The sequence below is a fragment of the Crocodylus porosus genome, unplaced genomic scaffold, assembly GCF_001723895.1.
Source record: "Crocodylus porosus isolate Cpor-Errol unplaced genomic scaffold, CroPor_comp1, whole genome shotgun sequence".
Taxonomy (NCBI): Eukaryota; Metazoa; Chordata; order Crocodylia; family Crocodylidae; genus Crocodylus; species Crocodylus porosus.
In genome coordinates, this window is record NW_017728906.1 from 20137739 (window position 1) to 20160121 (window position 22383).

The 22383-nt window shown below is 41.5% G+C and overlaps 1 protein-coding gene across 3 annotated transcripts in view; it reads left to right on the plus strand.

The window, feature by feature from the left end:
- The window catches only part of ROBO1 (roundabout guidance receptor 1), a 1129598-nt gene that overhangs the window by 590193 nt on the left and 517022 nt on the right, over positions 1–22383 (plus strand). For all 3 annotated transcript variants that reach the window (XM_019528741.1, XM_019528738.1, XM_019528739.1), the window contains exon 3: positions 210–293. In XM_019528741.1, coding sequence (XP_019384286.1) covers positions 210–293 — 84 coding nt within the window. The remainder of the gene's footprint in view (positions 1–209; positions 294–22383) is intronic.

Here is a 22383-nt window from a genome sequence, read left to right on the forward strand (position 1 = left end):
GAGAATTTAGGAACTATAAGCAATGTTACTGAAGCTGTTACAGTGGTTATCACAACCCAGGCTGTGGAAGGATGAAGCATGCTGTGTGCTGTCACTGTGTGTCTTTCTGTCATATGTGGATTTACTTGTGTCTGGGCATGTTTTGATCGAAATGGCAACTACTGTTACTACTGTGACCCCATCAGCAGCTCTGGTGTTGTTTCCGACAGACTCTGATGACCTAGAGAGGGGGAACGACAGCGGGACACCACTTCCCACCTCTGATAATGATGACAATTCGCTGGGCTACACAGGTAGAGTGCATCTTTCCAAAGTATTCATACTTGCATATTGCTCTCACCTTCTACCAACATCTGTCATTGCCACCTGTACACGATTCTTTAACCATCTCTGCTACCTGGCTATCTTCATCATCGTAATAGAACTTTTAATGTCCTTGTCACAGTCTGGAAATATTGTTCAGCCTGCTGAAATTCACAAGATGACTGTCTTTACTTCTATTTTTCCAAAGCATCAAAATGTTTATACAATACTTGTAAATGATTATATTATTGAAACAATAATAGTACAGTAGTACTAGTAGTACAGTACCATATTACAGTAGCCTAGTAATACAGTAATATCTTCCAAATTGTACACATACTATGGCATAACCTGCAATAAGAAAAAGAAAAAAATCTCAAAGTCTCTTCTCTCATGACTAAAGGTAGCTCTTTCTCCTTTTGTGTAGTTGGTAGTGGTTATTAACAGAAAGAAAACATGATGAAAAATCTCTGACTTGTTTCACCTGCCTTAAAGAAGATTGTTTATAGGACAGGTGCATCTCTCAGAAATCACTGAGACACCCCGTTCAACCACACTTATTCACTCTGAATGGTGCCTTTCTCCAGAGGTAATTGTGTTGGGTCAAATCTTCAGACCAGTTGCAGTGGTTCTGAATCCAAAGTAGCCCTGAATCTGGTTCACTTGATTTTGTCTTGGAGCACTGTGTTGGGAAGAATGACAGTATCTATTCCTTCATGATTAATGAAAACTGTGAAAAACAGGCACATGTTCACTGTTTTTATTTCTGCTGGGAGTGACATGCAGGCAGGAGGGCAGGGATCTGAAAGCAGAGATGAAGGAGAGTGAGTTTTGCATCACAAAATGAGTTTAAGGATGGGTTAATACTGAAAAGCCTTGTGTACACTGTATGATTTCCATACAGCCAGATAAGTAAAGATAAGTGTGCATTACTGTTATCCCACAATTCACAGAAGTAGAAGTGAGTTTTTATGGACACCGTTGCAAATATTCCTACTAAGAGACACTTCTGCCAAATCATTTTGGTTTGGAAAATTGTTCTCTGAAAACTCAGATCTTTTGATTCCATTGACCCAAGCAATATAAACTGTTCAGGTGTACTGAATTAAGGCAGTTTAAAGAAAACTTTAAACTGGATGCAAATAAGATATTTCTTCAGAAAAATAGTGCTGTTGAATTATTTAATTACAGAGCTGTTTCTGTTTCTGGGTCTACCAGTGAGTCCAGGGGCTAGTCTTTTAACTTTGTTCCTCAATTTTTCCCATCTGCAAAAGAAGGGAAACAATACTTATCTTACAGAAATGTTTAGATATAAGTGTTAAATGCTAAGGGTAAATCTAAACTGATATTTGAATTGACCATAATGTCAGCCTGAGCCATATGAGCTCTTTTTCCTACATCTATGCTGCACCTTGTAGCTTACACCAACCATGTTGCACTGTGCTTATAGCTTTGAGCATGATGCTAAGATGCATTTCAAGTTCCCTTTTACCATGGGAAGCACAACCCTTCTAAGAGTCATTCTACTTGTCTTTACTTCTGGGAGGTAGAGAAAGTAGAGTGTGGAGAAAGGAAAAGAGAAATGTTGGACTGCTTGTGGTGGACTTGCTGTGGTTGGGGCCTGCAGTGCTCAAATTCCAAATATCCTGTAGGCTAGGAAGTCAGTGGAGCTCAAGACAATCCCCAAACCCAGAAGCGCTTCCAGAGTTGGGCTACACCACTACCAGGGTTCCATCTGGGGGCCAGGGGACTTTGGTGCAGATGGCTAAAGGGTGGCCTTATGGTCGATTCTAATTCTCGGTGGAGACATAATCCAAGATGATAGCAATCAAATACTATCAAAATTATTGTTAACCAGGGAGGCATCTATACAAGACACAGTGGAGTTGCCTTATTAGCTCCACAGTAAAGCACCACCCTCTCCATGTGCAGTTCTATTAGGCTGGAGTAAACTAATTAACTCTGCCATAGGTTAGTACTGCCCAATACAAGTGCTATCCTACCGCAGAGTTATTTTATTTACCCTTGGCAATATATGTCAAGACGTTGGCCAGTGCCGTCTGGGGCATGAGGGTGCTACTGTGCAGGGGCTGCCTGCTGGCTAGCCCTGCACTGTAGTAGTACCCTCATGCTCCAGCCAGCCCCTCCACACCATATCGAGCTGGGCAGAGAGTGGCTGGCCAGTAGGGGGTGCTCCTGCGTTGAGCCACCCACTTCACTGCGCCCAACCACCTTCCAGGTTCCGAGTGCCTCTCCAGGGGCACCTCACTTTTGGCCAACCCCCTTCCTGAAGCACACCCACTAGCCTGAGGGTAGAGCTGCAACCACCCAGGGACAGGCTTGATTCTGACTCTGCACCCCCTGAGAAACACAGGTCTAGTAGCCCTTGAGGGTGCTTCAAGAACTTGGGGTGCTTCCCTCAGTCAGAAGCACAAGTAGTGGTCTCCCTTACTCAGCCAAACCAAGGGGACCCCAAGGCATAATCTAGACCCACTCCCAATAAGTTTCCCATGCTAGGTACAAAAAAGAATTTTATTGGTTACAAAGAGTAGGGTTGGAATAGGCCACAGAGTTGAGTAGTATCAGAGAAATCCCATAGAGCAAACAGGTTGGCTGGGGTAGCTTTTGATCATGCATCTGAGTTACTGCAAGCTATATATCTAGTTAGATCTCAGGTGGCTTACTCACAAGCATCATCCAGAGGTAGGTGGAGATTCCCTCTGGAGGCAGGAAGTTCCTTGATCTTGAGTTTTCAGAGAGAGAGCATGTTTCAGATGGTCCAGCTCCTCTATCTCTCTGAGTTTTCCTCATGGCTGCTGTCCCTTCCTTCTGGGCAGTCCTTAACTTATATAGCCCTTATGACCTCATTTACCTGGTCCAATGGAAGCCAGCCCTGTTGGCTGTCAGCCAACCAATTTGAAATGCATCACTGGTTGCTGGGCAGACTGGCAGTCTCTAGTCCAGCAGGGTGCTCAAGCCCCTCACCCAGGTATGTGATGCCAGTCACGTAGGCAGAGGGAGCAGTTTTCCCCTTCCCTCAGGAATGTATCCAGCTCAGATTACCTAAAGAGATAGGGTACGGTGTGTATCCTCTGCTGAGCCCATCCTAACTAAATTGTCACAGAGCAGAGTTTTTGCAGAGAAACAGGTGGCCTTCTGCCACACAGAGCAGCTCCATGCTAGTAGACTGACCCCCTGGGTTCCCTCCCAGCCAGGGCTGTGCAGCCCCAGTTCAATGTGCTATGGTCCCAGGTGCACTTGTAAATGCTGGGGTCTATTGCAGGAGCAATAAACTCCAGCACAAACTGTACCAGAATTTATTGCATCGCACTGGGCACATCTGCACAAGACATTTACTGTGGAGTTGCCTAATTATTTCTGTAGTAAAATACCACTGTCTGCACCTGTAGTCCTATTAGGATGAATTAAATTATTTAACTCTACCACAGGATGTATTTGTAAATACTAGCACTTGGCAGAATGTGTTACTCTGCAGCAATGCACATGTAGACACTAACCAGCTGGCTGGGGCATGAGGGTGCTTCAGTGTGGGGGGTGCTTGCTGGCTAGCCCTGCACTGGAGCGCACATGTGCCCCAGCCAGCCCCTCCACAGCACAATGAGGGTCAGAGCAGCCCATGACCACCAGATTGACCCACCAGGTCCTCAGCCAGTCAGGGATGCTCCAACCCATCTCAACACGTTGAGGTCCCAGGTGTAATGTAAATGTGATGCCCAAGAGCAATAAACTCCAGTACAATATGCACCAGAGTTTATTACAGCATGTTAATTTCACATGTAGAAACACCCCATTAGTGTGTCTTTTTTACTATTATTTTACCTCTTACCTATCAGTGCCATCAAGTCATAGGCTTGCAGGAAATGATTTTGTAGAGGATTATCATTGGACTAATAATCTAAATATTTATGTGGCCCCATTTCTGCAATATTCCTTAATGAAACATGTTTTATGATATTCATCCTTGAAACATCCTGTGCTACTGGGGAAGTGCACTGAGGCACAGATGAGGATGGATTAATAATCAATTAAAAAAAAACTCTAGGGACCTCAGAGAGCATTTGGTGTCTCAATTCAAAATTCCAGTCATCAAAAACTCCCCTTGCTTGCCACTTTGCCCTGGCAATGACTCCGATCTATAGGCACCCAACATTTTTTTATTTTAAAGTTATCCTGGCACCTGAATCCTGCCCAATCCCTGGAACTGCCCCAAACTCAGTATAATGGTGCCTAAGTAATGCCTAAAGCAGATCGGGATTAGCCCGGCTAACACATACTCATCTGACCAGGCTTTTCACAAAATGTAGTTGAATGCCACTTTCTTGTTTTAAAAAAGCTGTCAGGAAGAGGTAGTGGTGGTAGTTTCCTTTTTTATAGTCTAGTAGTAAATGCACCCATTCAAGGAGTAGGAGGATCCAGGTTCATATCCTACTTCTGACAGAGGGGATTCAATCCCACAACCCCCACTTCACCAGAGGGAGTACTATATGCCAATGGGGCATTTTCCACTGCTTTTCTTGATGCTTAGCAGGAGGTCTTTGAACCAGAGAAGGAGCACAAAAAGAAAACTTGAAGTTACGACATTCACCCGGGAGGGAGGAGTCCTGTGTTGTGGTTTTAGCATAGTTTGTTTAATTTATTTGATGGTTATTTCATATAAAATACAGAGACAGCCCTAGGACTATAACCCATGACTACGTCTTCACAGGTAAGTGCCATAATTACAAACATTGAATCTTACCCCCTAGTCTGCCTTCTCTCTGGCTCACTGTGAGAATCTTGCATTCTTCATTACAATTCAACAGCAGTTGTCCTGCCCTAGAATAGTTTTATGCTTGGTGTTAACACACTCTTTTAGGAGTCTGAGTCCTGTCTAGCAGGGGAGGAAAGATTTCTACTTCCAGGTGTCTGCTGTAACCAACAAGCTAGTGTATAAAAAGAGAATACTATGCTCAGTTCTCTGAAGGAAGGGGTCAAGACCTCTATCATCTGGGGAGGGTTCCAGCCTGGGGATCCCAAATGGATGGGGATGCCTCACTGTAGCCCTGAGTGAGAAACCTAAGCTCCAGATAGGGACATTTTTTAGGATGCCCATCTTCTTTCATGTTTGTATGTTTGGCCCGCTCTACAGAACTACACTCTGCAGGTTCTGACTTTTGTTGGCCGGATCCCATGCTGAGGTGTCCAAATTTTCCAAGGCCTTGTATAGAGAGTCTAGGCACCTAACACCGATTCCATGTGGAGGGGATATGAAACAACACCTAAACACTGGAAGCTGCATCATCCTTTCTTAGATCTGAAACTTAATCTATGGGACAAGGTCACACAGAAAGATTGGCAAACACTGAAACAGATTCTGGTGGTCAAATAGTAATCTTTATTCTCAGAGATCTTTTTAACTCACTTTGGCAAAAGTTAGCATTTAAAGTACTTCTAAATAAATAGGGATTAGAGTCTACCTTTTATGGATGTGGAAATTGTTGAATGGACTCCACCAAAGCATAGAAATTTGGTGTTCAGGTTAACAGATCCTCCAGTATAATTAGTGAAAGAAACTTCTGCAAGGTCAATGGGCCTCTTGCACTCAAAATATTAATTAGACCAAACATGCCATAATAAGGGAAGCAGCATAGTTGGACCAAGAAGTCAAATGACTGGTCTTAAAGTCCTAACTAATACCTTTCATGGAATTTGGGACCCACATACAAAGAAAAAAGTATGCATCTTTTAAAGGAACAAAAACTCTAGTAAAAATCAAATTATTTTCTATAATTATATAACAGAGAAAAATATTGACATATTTGAAAAGATCTTAGTGGAAAAGTGAGGGATTTGCATTTAGTTCTGAAGAGTAATCAATGATAAACCTTCTACTACCTTAGTAAATATCGTCTTCTGTTATCCAACACATGATTGCATTTTTTAAGCTTCAGTAGACTTTTATTATCCTTTATTCCTTATAATGCAGCAGTGTCTAGAGGTCCAAATCAAGGTACTATATATACAGGGATTATGAATGTCCTCTCTGCTCCAAAGTATTAACAACCTAAGCAGATAGGCAGGTAGCAGGTCGAGGAAAAAGCAAAGAAAAAAGAGTCTGCGGAAAGGGTATATTTCTGAAATGCCAGAATCTGATAAAATAAGCAGCAGTTACATTGTCCTAGCTGCTCAGCCATAGTAATGACTACAAAATCAATCAGAGGTAAGTCTTTAGGGAGATTAAAAAGGCACTTTTAATATTTACATGAAGCACTTCCTATGAAAGAGTTGGACCTGATACAAAGTATGAATATGCTTGAGGAAAAAAGTATGAGTTAATGAGTGAAAAACAACTTTACTTGTTAATTAGGCTAAGCATTGTGAAGTAAGGGAGGCAACATAATCTGTCAGCTGCACTTGGTCAAATGGTCATTGGATCAGAAGTACATAAGAGATGTTAGGCAAGGCAGTATTAAGCCATGAAAAACCTCATGGCAAAAATAAATTTGTGTTTAATAATGAGAAGCTGAGCAAAAATCAACAGAACAATAAGATAGAAAGAGAATCTTGATTTGAAGGCATAATATTGTTTTGTTAGGGACAAAGAAAAAAGGGAATGAGGCATGAAATAAGGATCAGGATGAATGTTTTCTAAATACAGAATTCTAGATCTCAGAGACATAGAAAGAGGTATAGAAATGCCAGGTTTTAGACACACCTCAATCACATAGGTCTAGAAGAGAAAACAAAGTTAAGTATTAATGACTGGAAAATGATAGTTTCATCTTCAGGGACCAAAACAAGCTGCAAGGCTTGGAGGGAAAGAATTCAAACTTAATTTTGGCTTCATTGGGTGTCTATACACAAACAGTAAGGCTATTTCAGTGCTCTGTACTTACAGTACATCGGAGCAGATTCAATTAATCGAGTCTGCTGGAGCATGGTAATTACCACACTCCAGCAGCCTCTGGCATCTTGTGTATTAGTGTCCCCACACTTAAAAATGGTGCTTTATCCCCCCTCCCGGAGCAAGTGTATAAATGCCCATTAAGTATTAGGTAGTGAGAGAGAGAGATTTGTGAATAGGAGCATCCACAAATAGAGGGCAGAAGGAAAGGGAGAAATAGAGATCTTATGGTATTCCCTTTGAACACTGAGATGATATTACAGAAAACTCACAAAACAGTAAAAGTCAGTGAAGTAAGAGAATAGTAGCCCATGAGTAAAAATAAGATTAAAGAAGAAGAGAATCGATTGAGTGAAAAGCAGCAGAAACCTGAGCAAGGATGACCTCTAACAGAGACCATTTAGAATAGGCACAAGGGAAGTCAAGTTGGAGGAAGACTAAGATAGTGATTGAGTGATTGTTTCATTGTTTAAAATTTAAAAAAATAATTCCTCTGGTGAGTTTTTTATGAGTCTGTAAAGCAGGCTGTCAAAAAAGAAAATAATATTTCCATGCTATATTTCACATATGATCCCCCAGTATAATTAGTAAAATAACTATTGGCTATTCCTGGACGGTCTTTTTTCATTCTAAAAGTAATGTGAGTGCATTTAGAATCAAATACGACCCAAGATTATTTTCACCATCTAATCAATGGCTGCAAAGCAATTTCTAAGATTGTATTGTACTGTGTTACTGAAGTGTGCTTATGCATTATATCCTGGGAAGTAACATATTTCATGTTTAACCAACTGTGACATAAATATTGGGGATCATTTAACAATTCACAGAATATGGCTTGTGTTACTGGGAGTAGAATGATGACTTGTTACATTAATAATATATATAGTCAAACATTTTCAGATAAGGCTCACTAGTCCTCATTAGAGAGATGCATTGTCTAAAGAAGCTTTCCAAACCAACATCTTATTCAAGATGAAGTTATTTCACACTGATTTCATAGCGTTTTCACTGAGCTCTTGCAAAAGGTAGAAGAATCTGCTGGTTTCCACTTGTGACCTCAAATCAGTCACCTGTGCATCCTCCCTTAATCCCATTGTCCAAATCTTTTGTAACTCTACTTCTCATGTTTCAAAGCATCTCTTGTCTTTTCTCACATTGTTTTGCCACCTCAGCCCTGGGAGTGGCTGAGCTATATTCTCTCCTTTCTTTGTAGTACTGTGAGATCACGAGTTATGTTCTGAATTCAGCAGCATTAGCAAGGCATACAGATGGGAAATGTCTTTATTTTCACTTTGTAATGGAGCACATTTCAGGGAAAACAATCTGAATCATGTTATCATTTCTCAGGAAGTTTCACTTCCAGTTCAGTGATTTTACCTGGTGTCTGCTAAATTGTCCACTTTTTTGAGGTATGATCTTTTAGAAATGCATTGAATCCATGAATGAAACAAGACTTGATCTTTTATATGTGATTCTTGTACTTTGAGAAGCAGCACGTTCCCCACATTATCTTCACCCCTTTCCTTTTGAAGCAGAACAACATAGACTAGTAAGCCACCCAACAGATTCCTTCCTCCCTTCTTAAGCCGTACTCTGGAATGCTGGAGGAGAGTTGGCAAAAGATAAAGATGTGAGATGGGAAAAGAACGAGATTGGGTTAGAAAGAAATAATCTGGACAGACATTGTCTTTCTTAGCAAATTAGAAAGATCCTAGTGTGAACGAGTCCAGTCCCTTGTTAGGTGACTCGGTTCCCGTGTCCCCGCTTTAGGTCACCAGTCTCTTTCTCCTCTCCCTTGGTCTTTGCGCCCGTCATGCTCGCCTGCCATGACTTTGATGTAACTTCCGGTTTAGTTGGATCTTCCTGTGCGGCGCATGCCAAAGTGTCCAATAACGAGACTGGTGGGTCAGCAGGGACTCCTGAGGGCTCCTCCTCCCCTACACCCTCACCCAATCCTCCGGGTTGAGCGTCCTCATCGCTCCCCCTTTCGCAAAGTATCAGTCTCCCTTTTACCAGGGTGCTGTGGGGTAATCCCCTGCTGCTTTTATCCTCAGTCTAGGGAGGTTCCCATAGTTTCCTCCTCTGCGTCGTATGGCCCGGCCACCACTTGGGGTCTATCCGCCTTGGCCAGTCCCCGGCTTAATCCACGCCCTCTGCCCACTGAGTATTGTGATTCCTGGACGCCTGACTCACAACCGGTTCCCCGCATCCGCGTCAGCCATCCTTGCTCGCTGCACCCGAACGTGCGGGCACCGTATTGGATGGCGTGTAGTCGCTCTTGTGCATCTCCGTCTGTGACGGCAATCCCCGTCGGCCACGTTGGCCCAGCGGGTCCTCGTTGGGCAACGTGGATCTGCTCCGTCTCCCTCTTGCCTCCGGTCGGAGACCACGTCGTCTGCCCGAGCTCAGCAGTTCTGCGTGGTGCATGGTGGCTATACCCCTCCACGCCCTCGCTGGCTTCTGGAATCCCCGGCTGCTCCAGCTCAGTGGCCCCACGCCAGGCGGGGCGGATCTGCCCCTCCTCTCCCTTACTGGCAGCTGGAACTGCTGCTGACAGCCCCGGCTTCACGGCTTCACGCTGGGCGGCGTGCCTCTGTCCCTCCGCTTCCTCTGCGACCGCTAAAGACCACGCTGGCAGTGCCGGCTTCCTGGCTCGGTGCTGAGCAGCGTGGATCTGCCTTGCCGCTTCCTCCGCAGCAGCTGGGGACCACCCGCGCAGCTCTGGTTCAGCGTTCGTGCTCTGGGAGGCACTGATCCACCCCTCCACTTCCGGTCCCACCGCCTCTCTCCACTGTGCGACTCGCGGGCCCTCTTTTAAACTTCCCACTTGATCCGGGAGCCTGGATCGGGGGAGTGATTGCGCCTGGGCTGAAGGAGCCTCCTGCAGCCCCCTAGTCCGGGTAGCTCCTGGACACCTAGGCAAAAATGGATAGGTTGCTTGGAGAAAAGAAGGGAACTTAGAGGAAGTAAAATTGCAAACAGGTGACAAAGAAATTATAAGGACTTCCATTCAGTAATAGAAAAAAAATCAATAACATTTTGCATGGTGGACTTCAGTATTGTAAGAGGAAGGATGACTGTATTGTGTAGGAATCCATTGTAGTCCCAGGATTTTCTCTAAAACGATGCAGTAGAAGAAAAAATAAATGTGTGGTGGGACCCAGTGCAAGTATTTGGTTGGATTATATAGGAGGAGAAAGGAACAAATAAATAAAGGTAGAAGGAAAAGATTATGGATTTGAGTATTCTGCCAGGCAGTTAGTAGGGACAAGAGAATGAGATAAAGGCATGCAGAGAACTGGTATGAATTAAGGTATGGAGTAAGCAGGTAACAACCTCTTAATAAAACAATGATCTTGTTTTGATATAAATATTCATAATAATCTCTCATGATGTCTGTACATTGTTCTTTGTACACCATACCTAAGGCTTCAAACAGACATTACAATTATTCCAAGATAAACTGTTTGTGTTTGACAAAACACAAACATGCAGATGTCTATGACCTTTATCCTGCGATAAATCCTAAAGTCTCCCAGCTAAGATATAGCAATAGTTTATTGTGAGACATTGCAAAATATGGACAAACAGTTATCCCAGGATCATATCATTGATCAATGGCAAAAATTCAACACTGCATTCAGCTGCTCTCTATACCCTGATTAGAAGAGCAACATGTGTACACACCAATTAATCCTGGGATATTTGTGTTTCAGGATAAACATTAAAACAGCTTATCCAGAGATATATGCAACATCTGTCCCTAGCCTAAGAACAAAAAGAAGCATTTTGCACATTCTTTCTCCAAGTAGCAATATTCCTATTGAAGAGCAAGCTGAATTAATCCCCATCTTGGTATCAACAGAATTGTTAAGTAAGGTTCCAGCTCCAGAACATTCATAACTAGTAGTGATGCATGAATGAACTCTGTCTGACTTTTAGATTTCAGGCTAAATTTGCAGAGGTCACAGTTTGAACATCTCCCCACCCCTCACCCTCTATTTTTTAACTTATCAACTGACTAAATGTGATCTGGAGTTATTGGGAAAATGAACACAGAACCCCATGATACCAGTTTTCCAAAGATACTTCTTGGACTACATCTGCACTTTAGATCTAGGAACAGATGGATACTGTTATGCTAATTTAAAAAATATTGTCTCTGTTTTTGTCCATCAACAGTCTATTTCTGTCCACTCTGTCAGCCAAAACCACTAGAATGATGGTTTCAGTTTTGTCTGCCTCTGTTCATTTCTTTGCAAGCATTTTTATCCTTACAACACAGATTGAATCCCTAGCAGTATTTTAGTTAGGAATGTCTTCGGGATCTTAATCACAAAACTGTATTTGAAGGTGGAATCTTAAAGTACATTTTAAGTAAAACAGCAATGTGACAATGTAAACATGCGGTCAAAAATAATAAAATATTTTTCCCCTAGAAACTTCTATTCCTATTTTAGTAGAATATTAAAGTATAACAATATCCAGTTATCACAATCCCTTTTATTTTAATCTTGAATCACAGCCAATTTCACTGTCACTCTTTATCAAAACAGAACCATGCAATATAATTTTCTCATTATTTCTTCTTCTTTTCAAGATAGAACATTGATTAAAACTAAGATTACGTAGCAACAGAAAAGACTTACAATTTTCAGTCATTCAGTGGGTTGCTTAGTGGTCATCAAAATGATTAAGAATATCAAAGGCAAATGTTCCCCAAGATGTGACCACAGAGTGTGTCAAGCAAAGTATTTCCTGTAGAGAGAAGTGCTATGAGGATGGCAAGGAGAAAATAAAACCTATCTTGCAAAAGAAGGCTGAAAAAACTTAGCTTATATAGCTTAGAAAGCAAAGGTTTATATTAATTCACTATAAACAAATCAGGCAGGTAAACACCAGACAGGGAGAAGAGCTATTTTAGGATACTAGACACAAAAATAAATGGAAAAAATAGCCCATGAATAAATTTGATTTGGAAATCAGAAAAAGGTTTCTAAGCATTAGGAAATGTGATTCTGAGTTAAAGCCATTCAAATTATCATCAAACATTACCTAGAATTAGTGAATTTAACACATAAAACAAGTTATGCCAGTGTCTAAGGGTATGTGAAGAAGTTTCCTGTATCCAATCTATGATCATGTGGCTTACTTTAAGCCTTATAATTGTAGCTTCTAAATGGCTTATGTGCATGTTAACCAGTGCTGGGAGGTATGCCAGGAACTCAATATAAGTAAATTGGGGAGGGGAGAAGTTTGGGCAGGATTGGGAGAGGGTATAGCACAGTGGTCAACAACCCAGGGATTCTGATCTACAGGTAGATCCCAGAGCCTCTTTTGGTAGATCCTGGGATGGGGGGACAGCTGGGTGTGCACTCATGTGCACACCCCTGCCCCCAGCCCCAGCAGGTCAGGGAAGGGGCAGAGGCCAGATCAAAGCCTCTGAAATGAGCAGCTGACCGTGTGGTCCAGCCAGCAGAGGAAGGTAAGTGGGGCCCCAGCCTGGCTGGGTGGTGGGAGGGGTGCAGCCCAGCAGGCTCCTCCAGGGGCATGAGGGACTCCATCCCCATATCAGTGGAGACAGCAGAGGATGCTACCATTGCACCTCAAGCCACACTGCAGCTGGCCATGTACAGCTCAGCTGGCCATGCACAGCTCAGCTCAGCAGCGGGGACTCATGTGGGGTGGCTCTTGCTGAGTCTAGGAAGAGCTGGTTGTTCACGGGTGTGAGAGGGGGGCCTTGCCACTGGGCACAGCCTGGTGGAGGCCTTGGGGACCCATGCCCCCCCACCTATGCTCAGGACACAACAAGCAGCCTGCTGCAGCAGCCACCTTGTCCCAAGCACAGGTGGGGAGGCACAGGCCCCTAGGGCCTCCACCAAGGTATGCCTAGAGGCAGGAGCTCCTCCCCCCCAAGTTAATAATCTTAAATAAAGTGATACACCATAGAAAGGAGAAAGAGGTAAAAAGCAATTTCTTAAAATTCAGGCACTAAGATTAATATTGTTTTATATTTTTCAAACAATATATAATAAATAAATGTTCATTGACCTTAATATGAACAGAGTACTTCTAGTTTTGGTATTTTTCCACTTTGGGTACAGTTTTCATCTTGCTGGATGATGTGTTTTAAATAGAGTTTCTTGCCTACCGTTAATACTTCTTAGAAGACAGCGAAAATTCCTCACAAAACCAAATCTATTTTGTAAGACAAGAAAAGTCCCAAATACGTCTCTTCTTCCGCATCTTGTGTTTAAACAAGATTCATATCATATCATGACTGCTTCCTCTTTTTAAAAAAAAGTAAGCAACAAGTCTGAACTTTGGTCTAGCAATTTTGCTTTTAGGTCTCAGGACACTTCTCTTTTCCCATTAGCCATTCCCTGTAACGAAATGTGCTCAAGCTGCACCTCCTTACCAGAACCTGTTCTGTCCCAATCCAGTATCATTTACCTGTAATCTCACCTGGAAAAGTAAGATTATGGACCTTGGCTAAAGTGCTCAAACACTTTCCCAGATATCATCTACAACTTCTTAAAATTCTTCTTCTATAACCCTTTACTAGAAATGTCTTTGTATTTCTTGTTCTTGGATTTCTGTTAATAACCAAACACTCCTTCCTCTATGCACTACAAATGTAACTGTTCTTCAGTAGATTATCATTTTAAATAACTCAGACTTATCAGAAATTGTTACCTGTTTTCTCAGACACACAATCATCCTTTTTACTTTGTTTTCAAATGCAATTTTTGTTCTTTTTTAGTTTATTAGTTTATTAACAAAATAGAAAACTTCACTGATTCAAAGGCAAATCAAAAGAATTTGTGGGTGGTAGAAATGAAGGTTGCTGGAGTTATGGTGAGAATTCATGACTTTATAGAATGTAAGAAAATTAGGCTGTGTCTACATGAGCAGCAGTCTGCACAGTTGTTAGTATTAAATGACTGCAGTAACTGGCATTACTATGCAGTACCAATGAGATACTGTAGCAATGAGCAGCAGTGAGGTACTGTATATTAGCATCTCATTTAGACATGCCCATAGAGTAGGAAGGCAAATCAAAACAAAGAAGTTCACATGGTGATATCAAGTTAGAAAAATAGAGAAGGTAGGTGAGGAGAAGGAGCAGGAGGAATTAAGCTAGTAATTATGAACTAAATATTACTCAAGTTAAAATTTCAGTATTCATGACATTAACTTTTAATTTGCTTCTTGTAAGTTAGAGTGCCCTAAGAAGAAACTTTTCTTTTTGAGAATTAGTAAAACATAATACCCACCTTTCTTTCAGGTTCCTTCAGTTAAGGCTGTCTTCACTTTGGCCAAGCAAAGCATTCTAAAATAAATAAAATGAAATAGTTTGTGCTTTAAAGGAAAATATAACCATTTATGCTATAATTATGTCAGAAAAAATATAACATTTTGTTTGATTTGTTTTTCTCATACAAATCAGTGTAGGACGTTTTTTTCTTAAACTTAAAACAATTTCAAAATGGTGAACTTCCTTCTTAATAAGGCCTGATCCACAGCTAACTGAAGTCAATGAGTCTTCCAGTTCACTGGAGTAGGTTTTGGTTCAGGCTCATTAGTGAGAGCTTTGGCTTTCTGAGCAGATGCCTATTCTTGTGCAAGAAACAACCACCAAGCATTCAGATATTTGATATATTTCCATACAGTTACCATTTTTGGAATGCACTATGAACAACAGAAGGCACCCAAGAGAAGATAAAAGCAATTTTTTCCAGTATTTTAATTGTTTATTTGCTGAAATACCTTTCAGACTATCATTAGATGGACAAAGGAGATGCCAAATTCTGTTTGTAAAAAACTACTAAAGGAACTCATGGGAAAAGAGAGAATTTATGTGCAATAAAAAAGAATCTCCATTGTAAACACAATGGATGGTTGCTGAGCATGTGATATCCCTCATGGGATAACTGGATAGCTGCAAAAATTGTCATTTGTGTTTTTCTATGAAATTCAGATATGCATGAATAACAAAGCTGGTTTTACTACTTTAATGATTTCTCTGGGTTTAATAAGAATTATTTTTCAATGTGTTTATATCCATAACATCAACTGAAGGTCCAGATGGTACACGCTGAAGAAGCAAAACACACATTTCAAAATATAGTGCCATATTTTTAGACATAATTAACACAGATGCCACAGGTTTTCCTGTCAATTGTTTTTCTATTTTTAGGGAATACTTTTCAAAAGTAAAATAATTGTAAAGGTACTCTAAACATTTAATTCTTTGTTTTCCATATTCACAATACCTCCACTCCAACCAGCACCTGACAGAGATACTTCAACCTCAAATATGTGTCCTTGGGGTGCACAAACCAGAAAAAAAAGTCAGCCCAACAGAAAGTTTTTGTCCTTTAGTGATGTTCTTTATGTACTTCCAAAGGGAATAGTTGCTAAGATACAGGTGTGCATTCTTCTGTAAAAGTAAGATTATCTTCCACATATTGTCAGCAGCTGTGCAGTTATAATGATTGCTTCACTCCAATACTTAACCTTGTTAAGCTGTTTTCTAGTTTATCAAGAGCAGACAAAATAAGCTAAAAGTTATGGGTCATGAATACCTGAGGTCATGAATGTTTTATGAGTAGGGCAGATGAAGTTCAGAAAGAGCAAGAAACTGCTCCAAAATTTTTTGTTCATGAGATCCTTGTGAAACCAATCTTAATTTAAACACTTTGTGGTTCAAAATTATTATGTTCCTTTTTTTTCCTCCTCTCCCAAGAATGCATAAAGAAGGGTGAATCAATTCCTGGCTCCTCATTCCTCATACTATTTCCTGCAATATGAATTCAAAGGTAGAGGTAAAGGTCAATGGCCTGCTATTCTTCTTCAGGATACTTGGAGCATGGCCAGCACTTCCCTCTTCCGTTCATGGTATACCTACCCCAGCATTCTTTGGAGATAAGACAAACATCTGTGAAAGGAAAAGCAAAGTATTTCTCAGTTTTATTGTTTTCAAATTGACAAGAGGGAAAAAGCATTGTGTTGAAGAGATGGGGCAGCAAGTGAGCCTGAGAGTTGTCCTCACCTTCCAACATGCAGATGTCTATACCACAGAGTTGTAGCTTGACAGTTTTTGCACTCGGGGCAGCAGGGGTGCATGAAGCAGCAGCAGCAGTTGCTATTTTTGTGCAAAACCTCTCCTAAATTGGTGTTTGAGACTGGTGTCCCACTCAATCCACCGTTAGTTATGCTTTTGTTACCCCATCTTTGGAAAAATGAGAGACCCTGAGACAGGTAGAACACCCTGTATCACTCTCTGAGGAGCATAAACAAAACCCAATGGTTATCAAGCTCCCCTACTGTCCTCCAAAATAAGAAAATGAGCTTTTCCCCCACTTTCAGAGGTTTCATAGTTTCATAGTTTCAAAGTTTGTAGGGTTGGAAGGGACCTAAGCAGATCATCAAGTCCGACCCCCTGCCATGGGCAGGAAAGGATGCTGGGGTCAAATGACCCTGGCTAGGTGTCTGTCCAGCCTCCTTTTGAAGACCCCCAGGGTAGGGGCAAGCACCACTTCCCTTGGAAGTTGGTTTCAGCTCCTAGCCACCCTGACTGTGAAGTAGTGCCTCCTGATGTCTAGCCTGAATCTACTCTCAGTCAACTTATGGCCGTTGTTCCTTGTTACCCCGATAGTGCTTGGGGGAACAGGGACTCTCCCATTGCCTGCTCGCCCCCCTTGGCCAGTTTATAGGTGGCCACCAGATCCCCTCTCAGATCCCCTTCTTTTGTGAGTCTGAACAGGTTCAGGTCCCATAGCCTCTCCTCATAGGGCCTGCCTTGCTGCCCCCTGATCATGTGCGTGGCCCTCCTCTGGACCCTCTCAGTGCTGTCCACATCCCTTCTGAAGTGCGGCACACAGAACTGGATGCAGTACTCCAACTGTGGCCTGACCAAGGCCTCATAGAGAGGGAGGATCACCTCCTTGGACCTACTCGTGATGCATCTATGGATGCATGACAAGCTGCAGTTAGCCTTCCTGACTGCATCCCCACACTGTCAACCCATGTTCATTTTGGAATCAATAGTGACTCCAAGATCCCTTTCTGCCTCTGTGCTGACAAGAAGGGAGTTCCCCAGCCTGTAGGTCGGCTGCTGGTTCTTCCTCCCCAGGTGCAATACCTTGCATTTGTCCATATTGAAACCCATCCTAGTCTCATCCGCCCACCTCTGTAACCTGTCCAGATCTAGTTGTAGCCTGTCTCTCTCTTCTAGCATGCACACTTCTCCCCACGTCTTAGTGTCATCTGTGAACCTGAATGAGGTGCTTTTCACCCCCTCGTCCAAATCGCCAATGAAGATATCGAACAGTGCGAGCCCCAAATTGCACCCCTCAGAGGTATTAGAGGGGTCATCATCCTACAGCCTGTGGGCTGAATCTGGCCCACAAAGGTATTGGATCAGGTCTGTGAAGTTCTAATCCAAGTCCACATCTTACTAAGGGTGTGCTGATTCCTAGCTGTTTAGTCCAGTCCACATTTTTCCCCGATCGCCTTTGCCACTGCAGCCAACTGCTACAGCCCAAATGGAGGGCTGCTCTTCCTCACTGCAGTCTGTGCTTACTGTTGCTCCAGGGTTGAAATGCTGGCCCTCAGCACTCACCAGTGGCAATCTCCAGCCCATGTTCGCAGAAGCTTGCTGACCCCTCTATTAGAATATATTCATTTTTCTATGTCCTAGCCTATAGATACATTCATGTACCAATGAGATCTACATCAATGAAATGGGTGAGCTCATTTCTGTGCACGGAGTGTATCTAGTTGTTGAAATGCTGACCCATGCTTAAACTGGAGAATGACCTTTAAGTATCCCTACAGGGGCCTGGCACTCAAAAGGAAACAGATTGGAGTGTGGGTAAATGAACAGATAGGAGTTCCAAAAACATTATATAAGAGTGAGTTAGTCATTAAGAGGGTCACCTATGGCAAAACCTTTTTCTTAATATGTCAATCCAATTGAAGTAGCCTAAGATCGGTGTAAATGTACAAATGTATGTTATATGCACCCTTGCTTTCATTACAATTTTTAAATCCAAGTTGCCCTTTGTACACACTCTTTTTCCAAATGATGAACCAGTTATGTTAGCAGAACAACATTCTTGTAAGATGAATGTATTTTTAGCTTTAAGTAATCTTAAAACACACCAAATATTATTTAAGTTGAGCTCCCTTGGCCTGATCTTGCTCCCCGTGGGAGTTCTGCCACAGACTTCAAGGGGAGCAGGCTTGAGCCTTCCATCTGGTGAAGAAAAAACTGCTAAACTTATTTTGAGCAGTCTGATTAAAAGGGGAAATTAATGTATTTAGACTAACAATTTGTATCAAACTGATGCAATTTGAAGTGGCTGAGCTAGCACTCCTAGAGCTCATGTTCAAATCCTGATAGAATTCATAGCCATTCTGACAGATTTCTGTAGTGACACAAAGTGCCGGAAGTCAGTCAAGGCACAGCTGGAGTTGAAGGTAGGGAGAAATTATGATTTACTGCAATCTTTTCCTGTCTATGTTAATTTCCCTTTAGTCGTAACACATCTGTTCACACTAGCCTGATCTAATATCCATTCAAGTCAACTCTATCTACTTCACCAGACAGTCCACTGTATTGTATCTATGGGAAGATTTTCAAGAAGCCCTTGTGTGATTTTAGGATCATTATGTCCCACTGAAGGGCAGTGGGCCTGTGCTCCAAAATCCTTTTGGCTCCTTTTCAAATGTTGCCATAAAGCTATGTTTTAACATTCCTTTCTCATGTTCCCTTATCTTGCTATACTGGTGTCAAGATGGTAGCAGCTATGAAAAAAGGCAATTCTGAAGTGCTTTAAGTACCTTCTCCTTTACTCTCCATCCTTCTCCCTGCTTCTATTCCCTTTTTCATAACAAGACTAATTCAGGATGCTAAACCATTTTTGACATGTATGTAGCCTCTTGCAGGGCCAACAGGTAATACTGACATGTGACATCATATCTGCCACTTACAAGTGTGCTAACTGTTAAATGTAAAAGTAACACCAACTGGTCTCACTTTTATAGATTACTGTTAGAAGGAAGAAATAGCTGGCCTCCGCCAAAAGCTTGGGATGCTGGTTTCAAACATACCAAAGTCTAGAGATTTTATCCTCTATAGACATGAGATGGGCTGCATTATTTAATCTAGATTCTATTCTCATATACTTTTACCCAAAAACACACACAGTGTGCATCTTGATCAGGACCTTTGATTATAACTGTATCTAAGGCCCTGTCATACAAAGGTCTATATATATGACTAGTGCAAGATATATGGAAGACAGTGGGATTGTATTTAGGGGCCTGGATCCACCCTAATGTATGCCTTCTAAGACTACAACCTAATATTGAAATGCCAAATGGTTTTTCATCAACCTAAGGCTATATCCTATTCTACCTGTTACTGAAGTATGATCCTATTTTGTTTTGCTTGAGTCTCTGAAAAACAGATCCTGCAAAACCTGCATGGGTTTTCCTCTTTTCCTTTGCTTTTTGTAAGGCTTAGGTAATGGAGTATTACAAAAGTAAATTTGTTAATGTTTTCTCAGCAACTTCCCTAGGGAGGAATAGGACCACACAAAGGCATTTAAATCCATTAGGTACAAAATAGGTGGAACAGGATCTAGCCCCTAATATCAAAAATCTAAGGAAACCCTGGGACTATATGATTAAAATAGTTGCAATGTACCAATAGGTTGTAACAAAGTTTCACAGTTTCTTTTGTTTCCGGAGGTACCTGATACATGTTATAGGCAGTCTGCCTCTGATTTATAGCTATAAATGCCTCGTAACTAGTAAATCAAGCAAACTACTTCTGTGGCTCTTGCATACACATGCACGTGCACACACACACACATATGTGTATAAATTTGGTGCTCTATCCATTAGATAGATAGAGGGCATTCTATATATAACGGCTAGAACACCAGATTTCTATCTATAAACTCTTTAAAGGCCATCCAAGATATTCTGAATTTTATATGGTATCTCTCTATTTCTCATGTTCTTAAATGATCTCTCTAGGGATTTTATGGCATTTTGGTTGAGAAGAATACTGTAAGGGATCATGTTATTAGTTGCCACTTAAAGAAAAGGATATTACAATTCTTCTTTTTTAGTAATAAGAACACTGCTAGGGATTTATTTTCCCTTTGAAGTTATTGAAAAACCTAGAATACAGTAGCATGCAATATATATTTCACTTCATTTGGAAATCATTGCATTTTTAAAACACTGCTTGATAAGACATGAATAATGTCTTAACCTGACTCAAAGCTAAATGGCTATGAGACAAAGCCCACGGAAGTCAGAAAAAACTGATAAATTTAGCTAGATAAGATAGAAGGAATGGTTGTCAGATGTTGTGTTGGTAGGTTCCATAGTAAAATAGTGAACATATAATTGTTATTAATGATGTTTAATGATCATTTTAACCTAAAATTTAAAATATCTCCTTGTTAACCTGGAAGCTGTGTAGGTGTTTTGATTTTTTTTTTTCCAATACATAAAGGCCTACAAATCAGAATTATTACCCTTTTGGAACCTGAATGTCACTTATTCAGCCATGTAAATAGCTTTTCTGGCACTTACAGGATTATATTACCTGCACATGGCCTGCATGGGTAATAGAAGAGAATAGAATCACAAACTGTAGTAAATTCCAAAAACACCACTAATGTGAATGGGTAAGTGGCATTTAAGTGTATATCAGGTAATAGAACCTGGGCTGTAATGTTCTAGACTGCTAACTTTCCACACAGTGTAAAAAGCACCAAGCTCTTCTGCTGTCTTAAATGTGTCCAATTCTAGGCTTCCCTCCAGTTATGGCATATATCATCTGCCAAGCTCCATCCCTTTCTCCTAAGACAAGCTAGGGATTCAAGGTGATGAAACTACACTGCTTAAGTTGTACATCTAAAAAATATTACAGAAAGAACATATATGCCAAGATAAATACATTAACTATGGATCACAAAGTCTTCAGCTGGTTTTGCACTAATATTTCTTAGTGTTCTTTATAATAATATAGGATACATACAGTGCACTAGGGAAATGGAAGTGTGAATTGAAATGTGATGACATTTCTGATGAATCTTTCTATTGATCATCTACAAACCTAAATAAATAAAAAGTAATGTTAAAACAAATGTATTTTTTCATATAGAGAATATGTTTACATTTGTTCTCAGACTACAAAGTGTTCCTGTAGCTGGGAAAGATTTGATGATCTATGTTTAAAACTAATGGTATATTTTTCACAGTTAATTAAATGAATTGACAAGTGGAATATGCTGAATGGCCCAAGTAATATTTTTCCTTTACTTTGGCTAGAATTCAGAGATCAACCAATTTTCTCTTGTATCACTATGTAAATAGATAAAATGATTACACATACATTCCTGACGGAAATAGGAATGCATTCATGAAGTGAAATAAAGCAAAGAGCCACCTGCTACCCCACTGAATTTGGTAGAATACCCACAGCATAATGAGAGCAGGACCAAGTCACAATATAAAAATGTATTTGCACATAACAAGAAGCACATACTAACTTTAAGGAGAGTTAGGTCATCATTAAAGTTAGCATGTGCTGGGAGTAGTTGCATGTTCAGGGTTAAAACCCTCTGTAATATGCACAGCTCTGACCTGGCAATCACCCCTTGGTGATCAGGGGTGTGGCTGGGAGGTGACAAGCTGCTCTGTGCCTGGCCTGTTTACCAGCTCTCTAGCAGTCACACATACACGCACACTCATTGCACACCCAGTGCCACTTCCCCTCCCCCGGTGCACCCTCAACTCTCAGTGCATGCTCACCCCCAACATACACACACAACCATCCCCAGACTTGCCTTTGACCACCAAGCAGCAAAGCCAGGGCTGCACAGAGCCTGGGAGGCAGTACTCCAGGGAGTACCTCAGTCAGCTGTGTCAATTGTGGCAGCATCCAAAGGAGTATGCATGCCATCCCCTGGGAGTGTGCATGCTGTCCCCTAGGAGCTTTGTGTGTGAGTGTAAGTGTGTGTGGGGGGGGGGGTGTCTGTTGGGGATGTGTGTGTGCTGAGGCTATGTATATCCCACTTGGCCCTTCTTCAGCCCAGCAGTTCCCCTCCCCACTTCTCTCCAGTATCTCCCCACACTGGGAC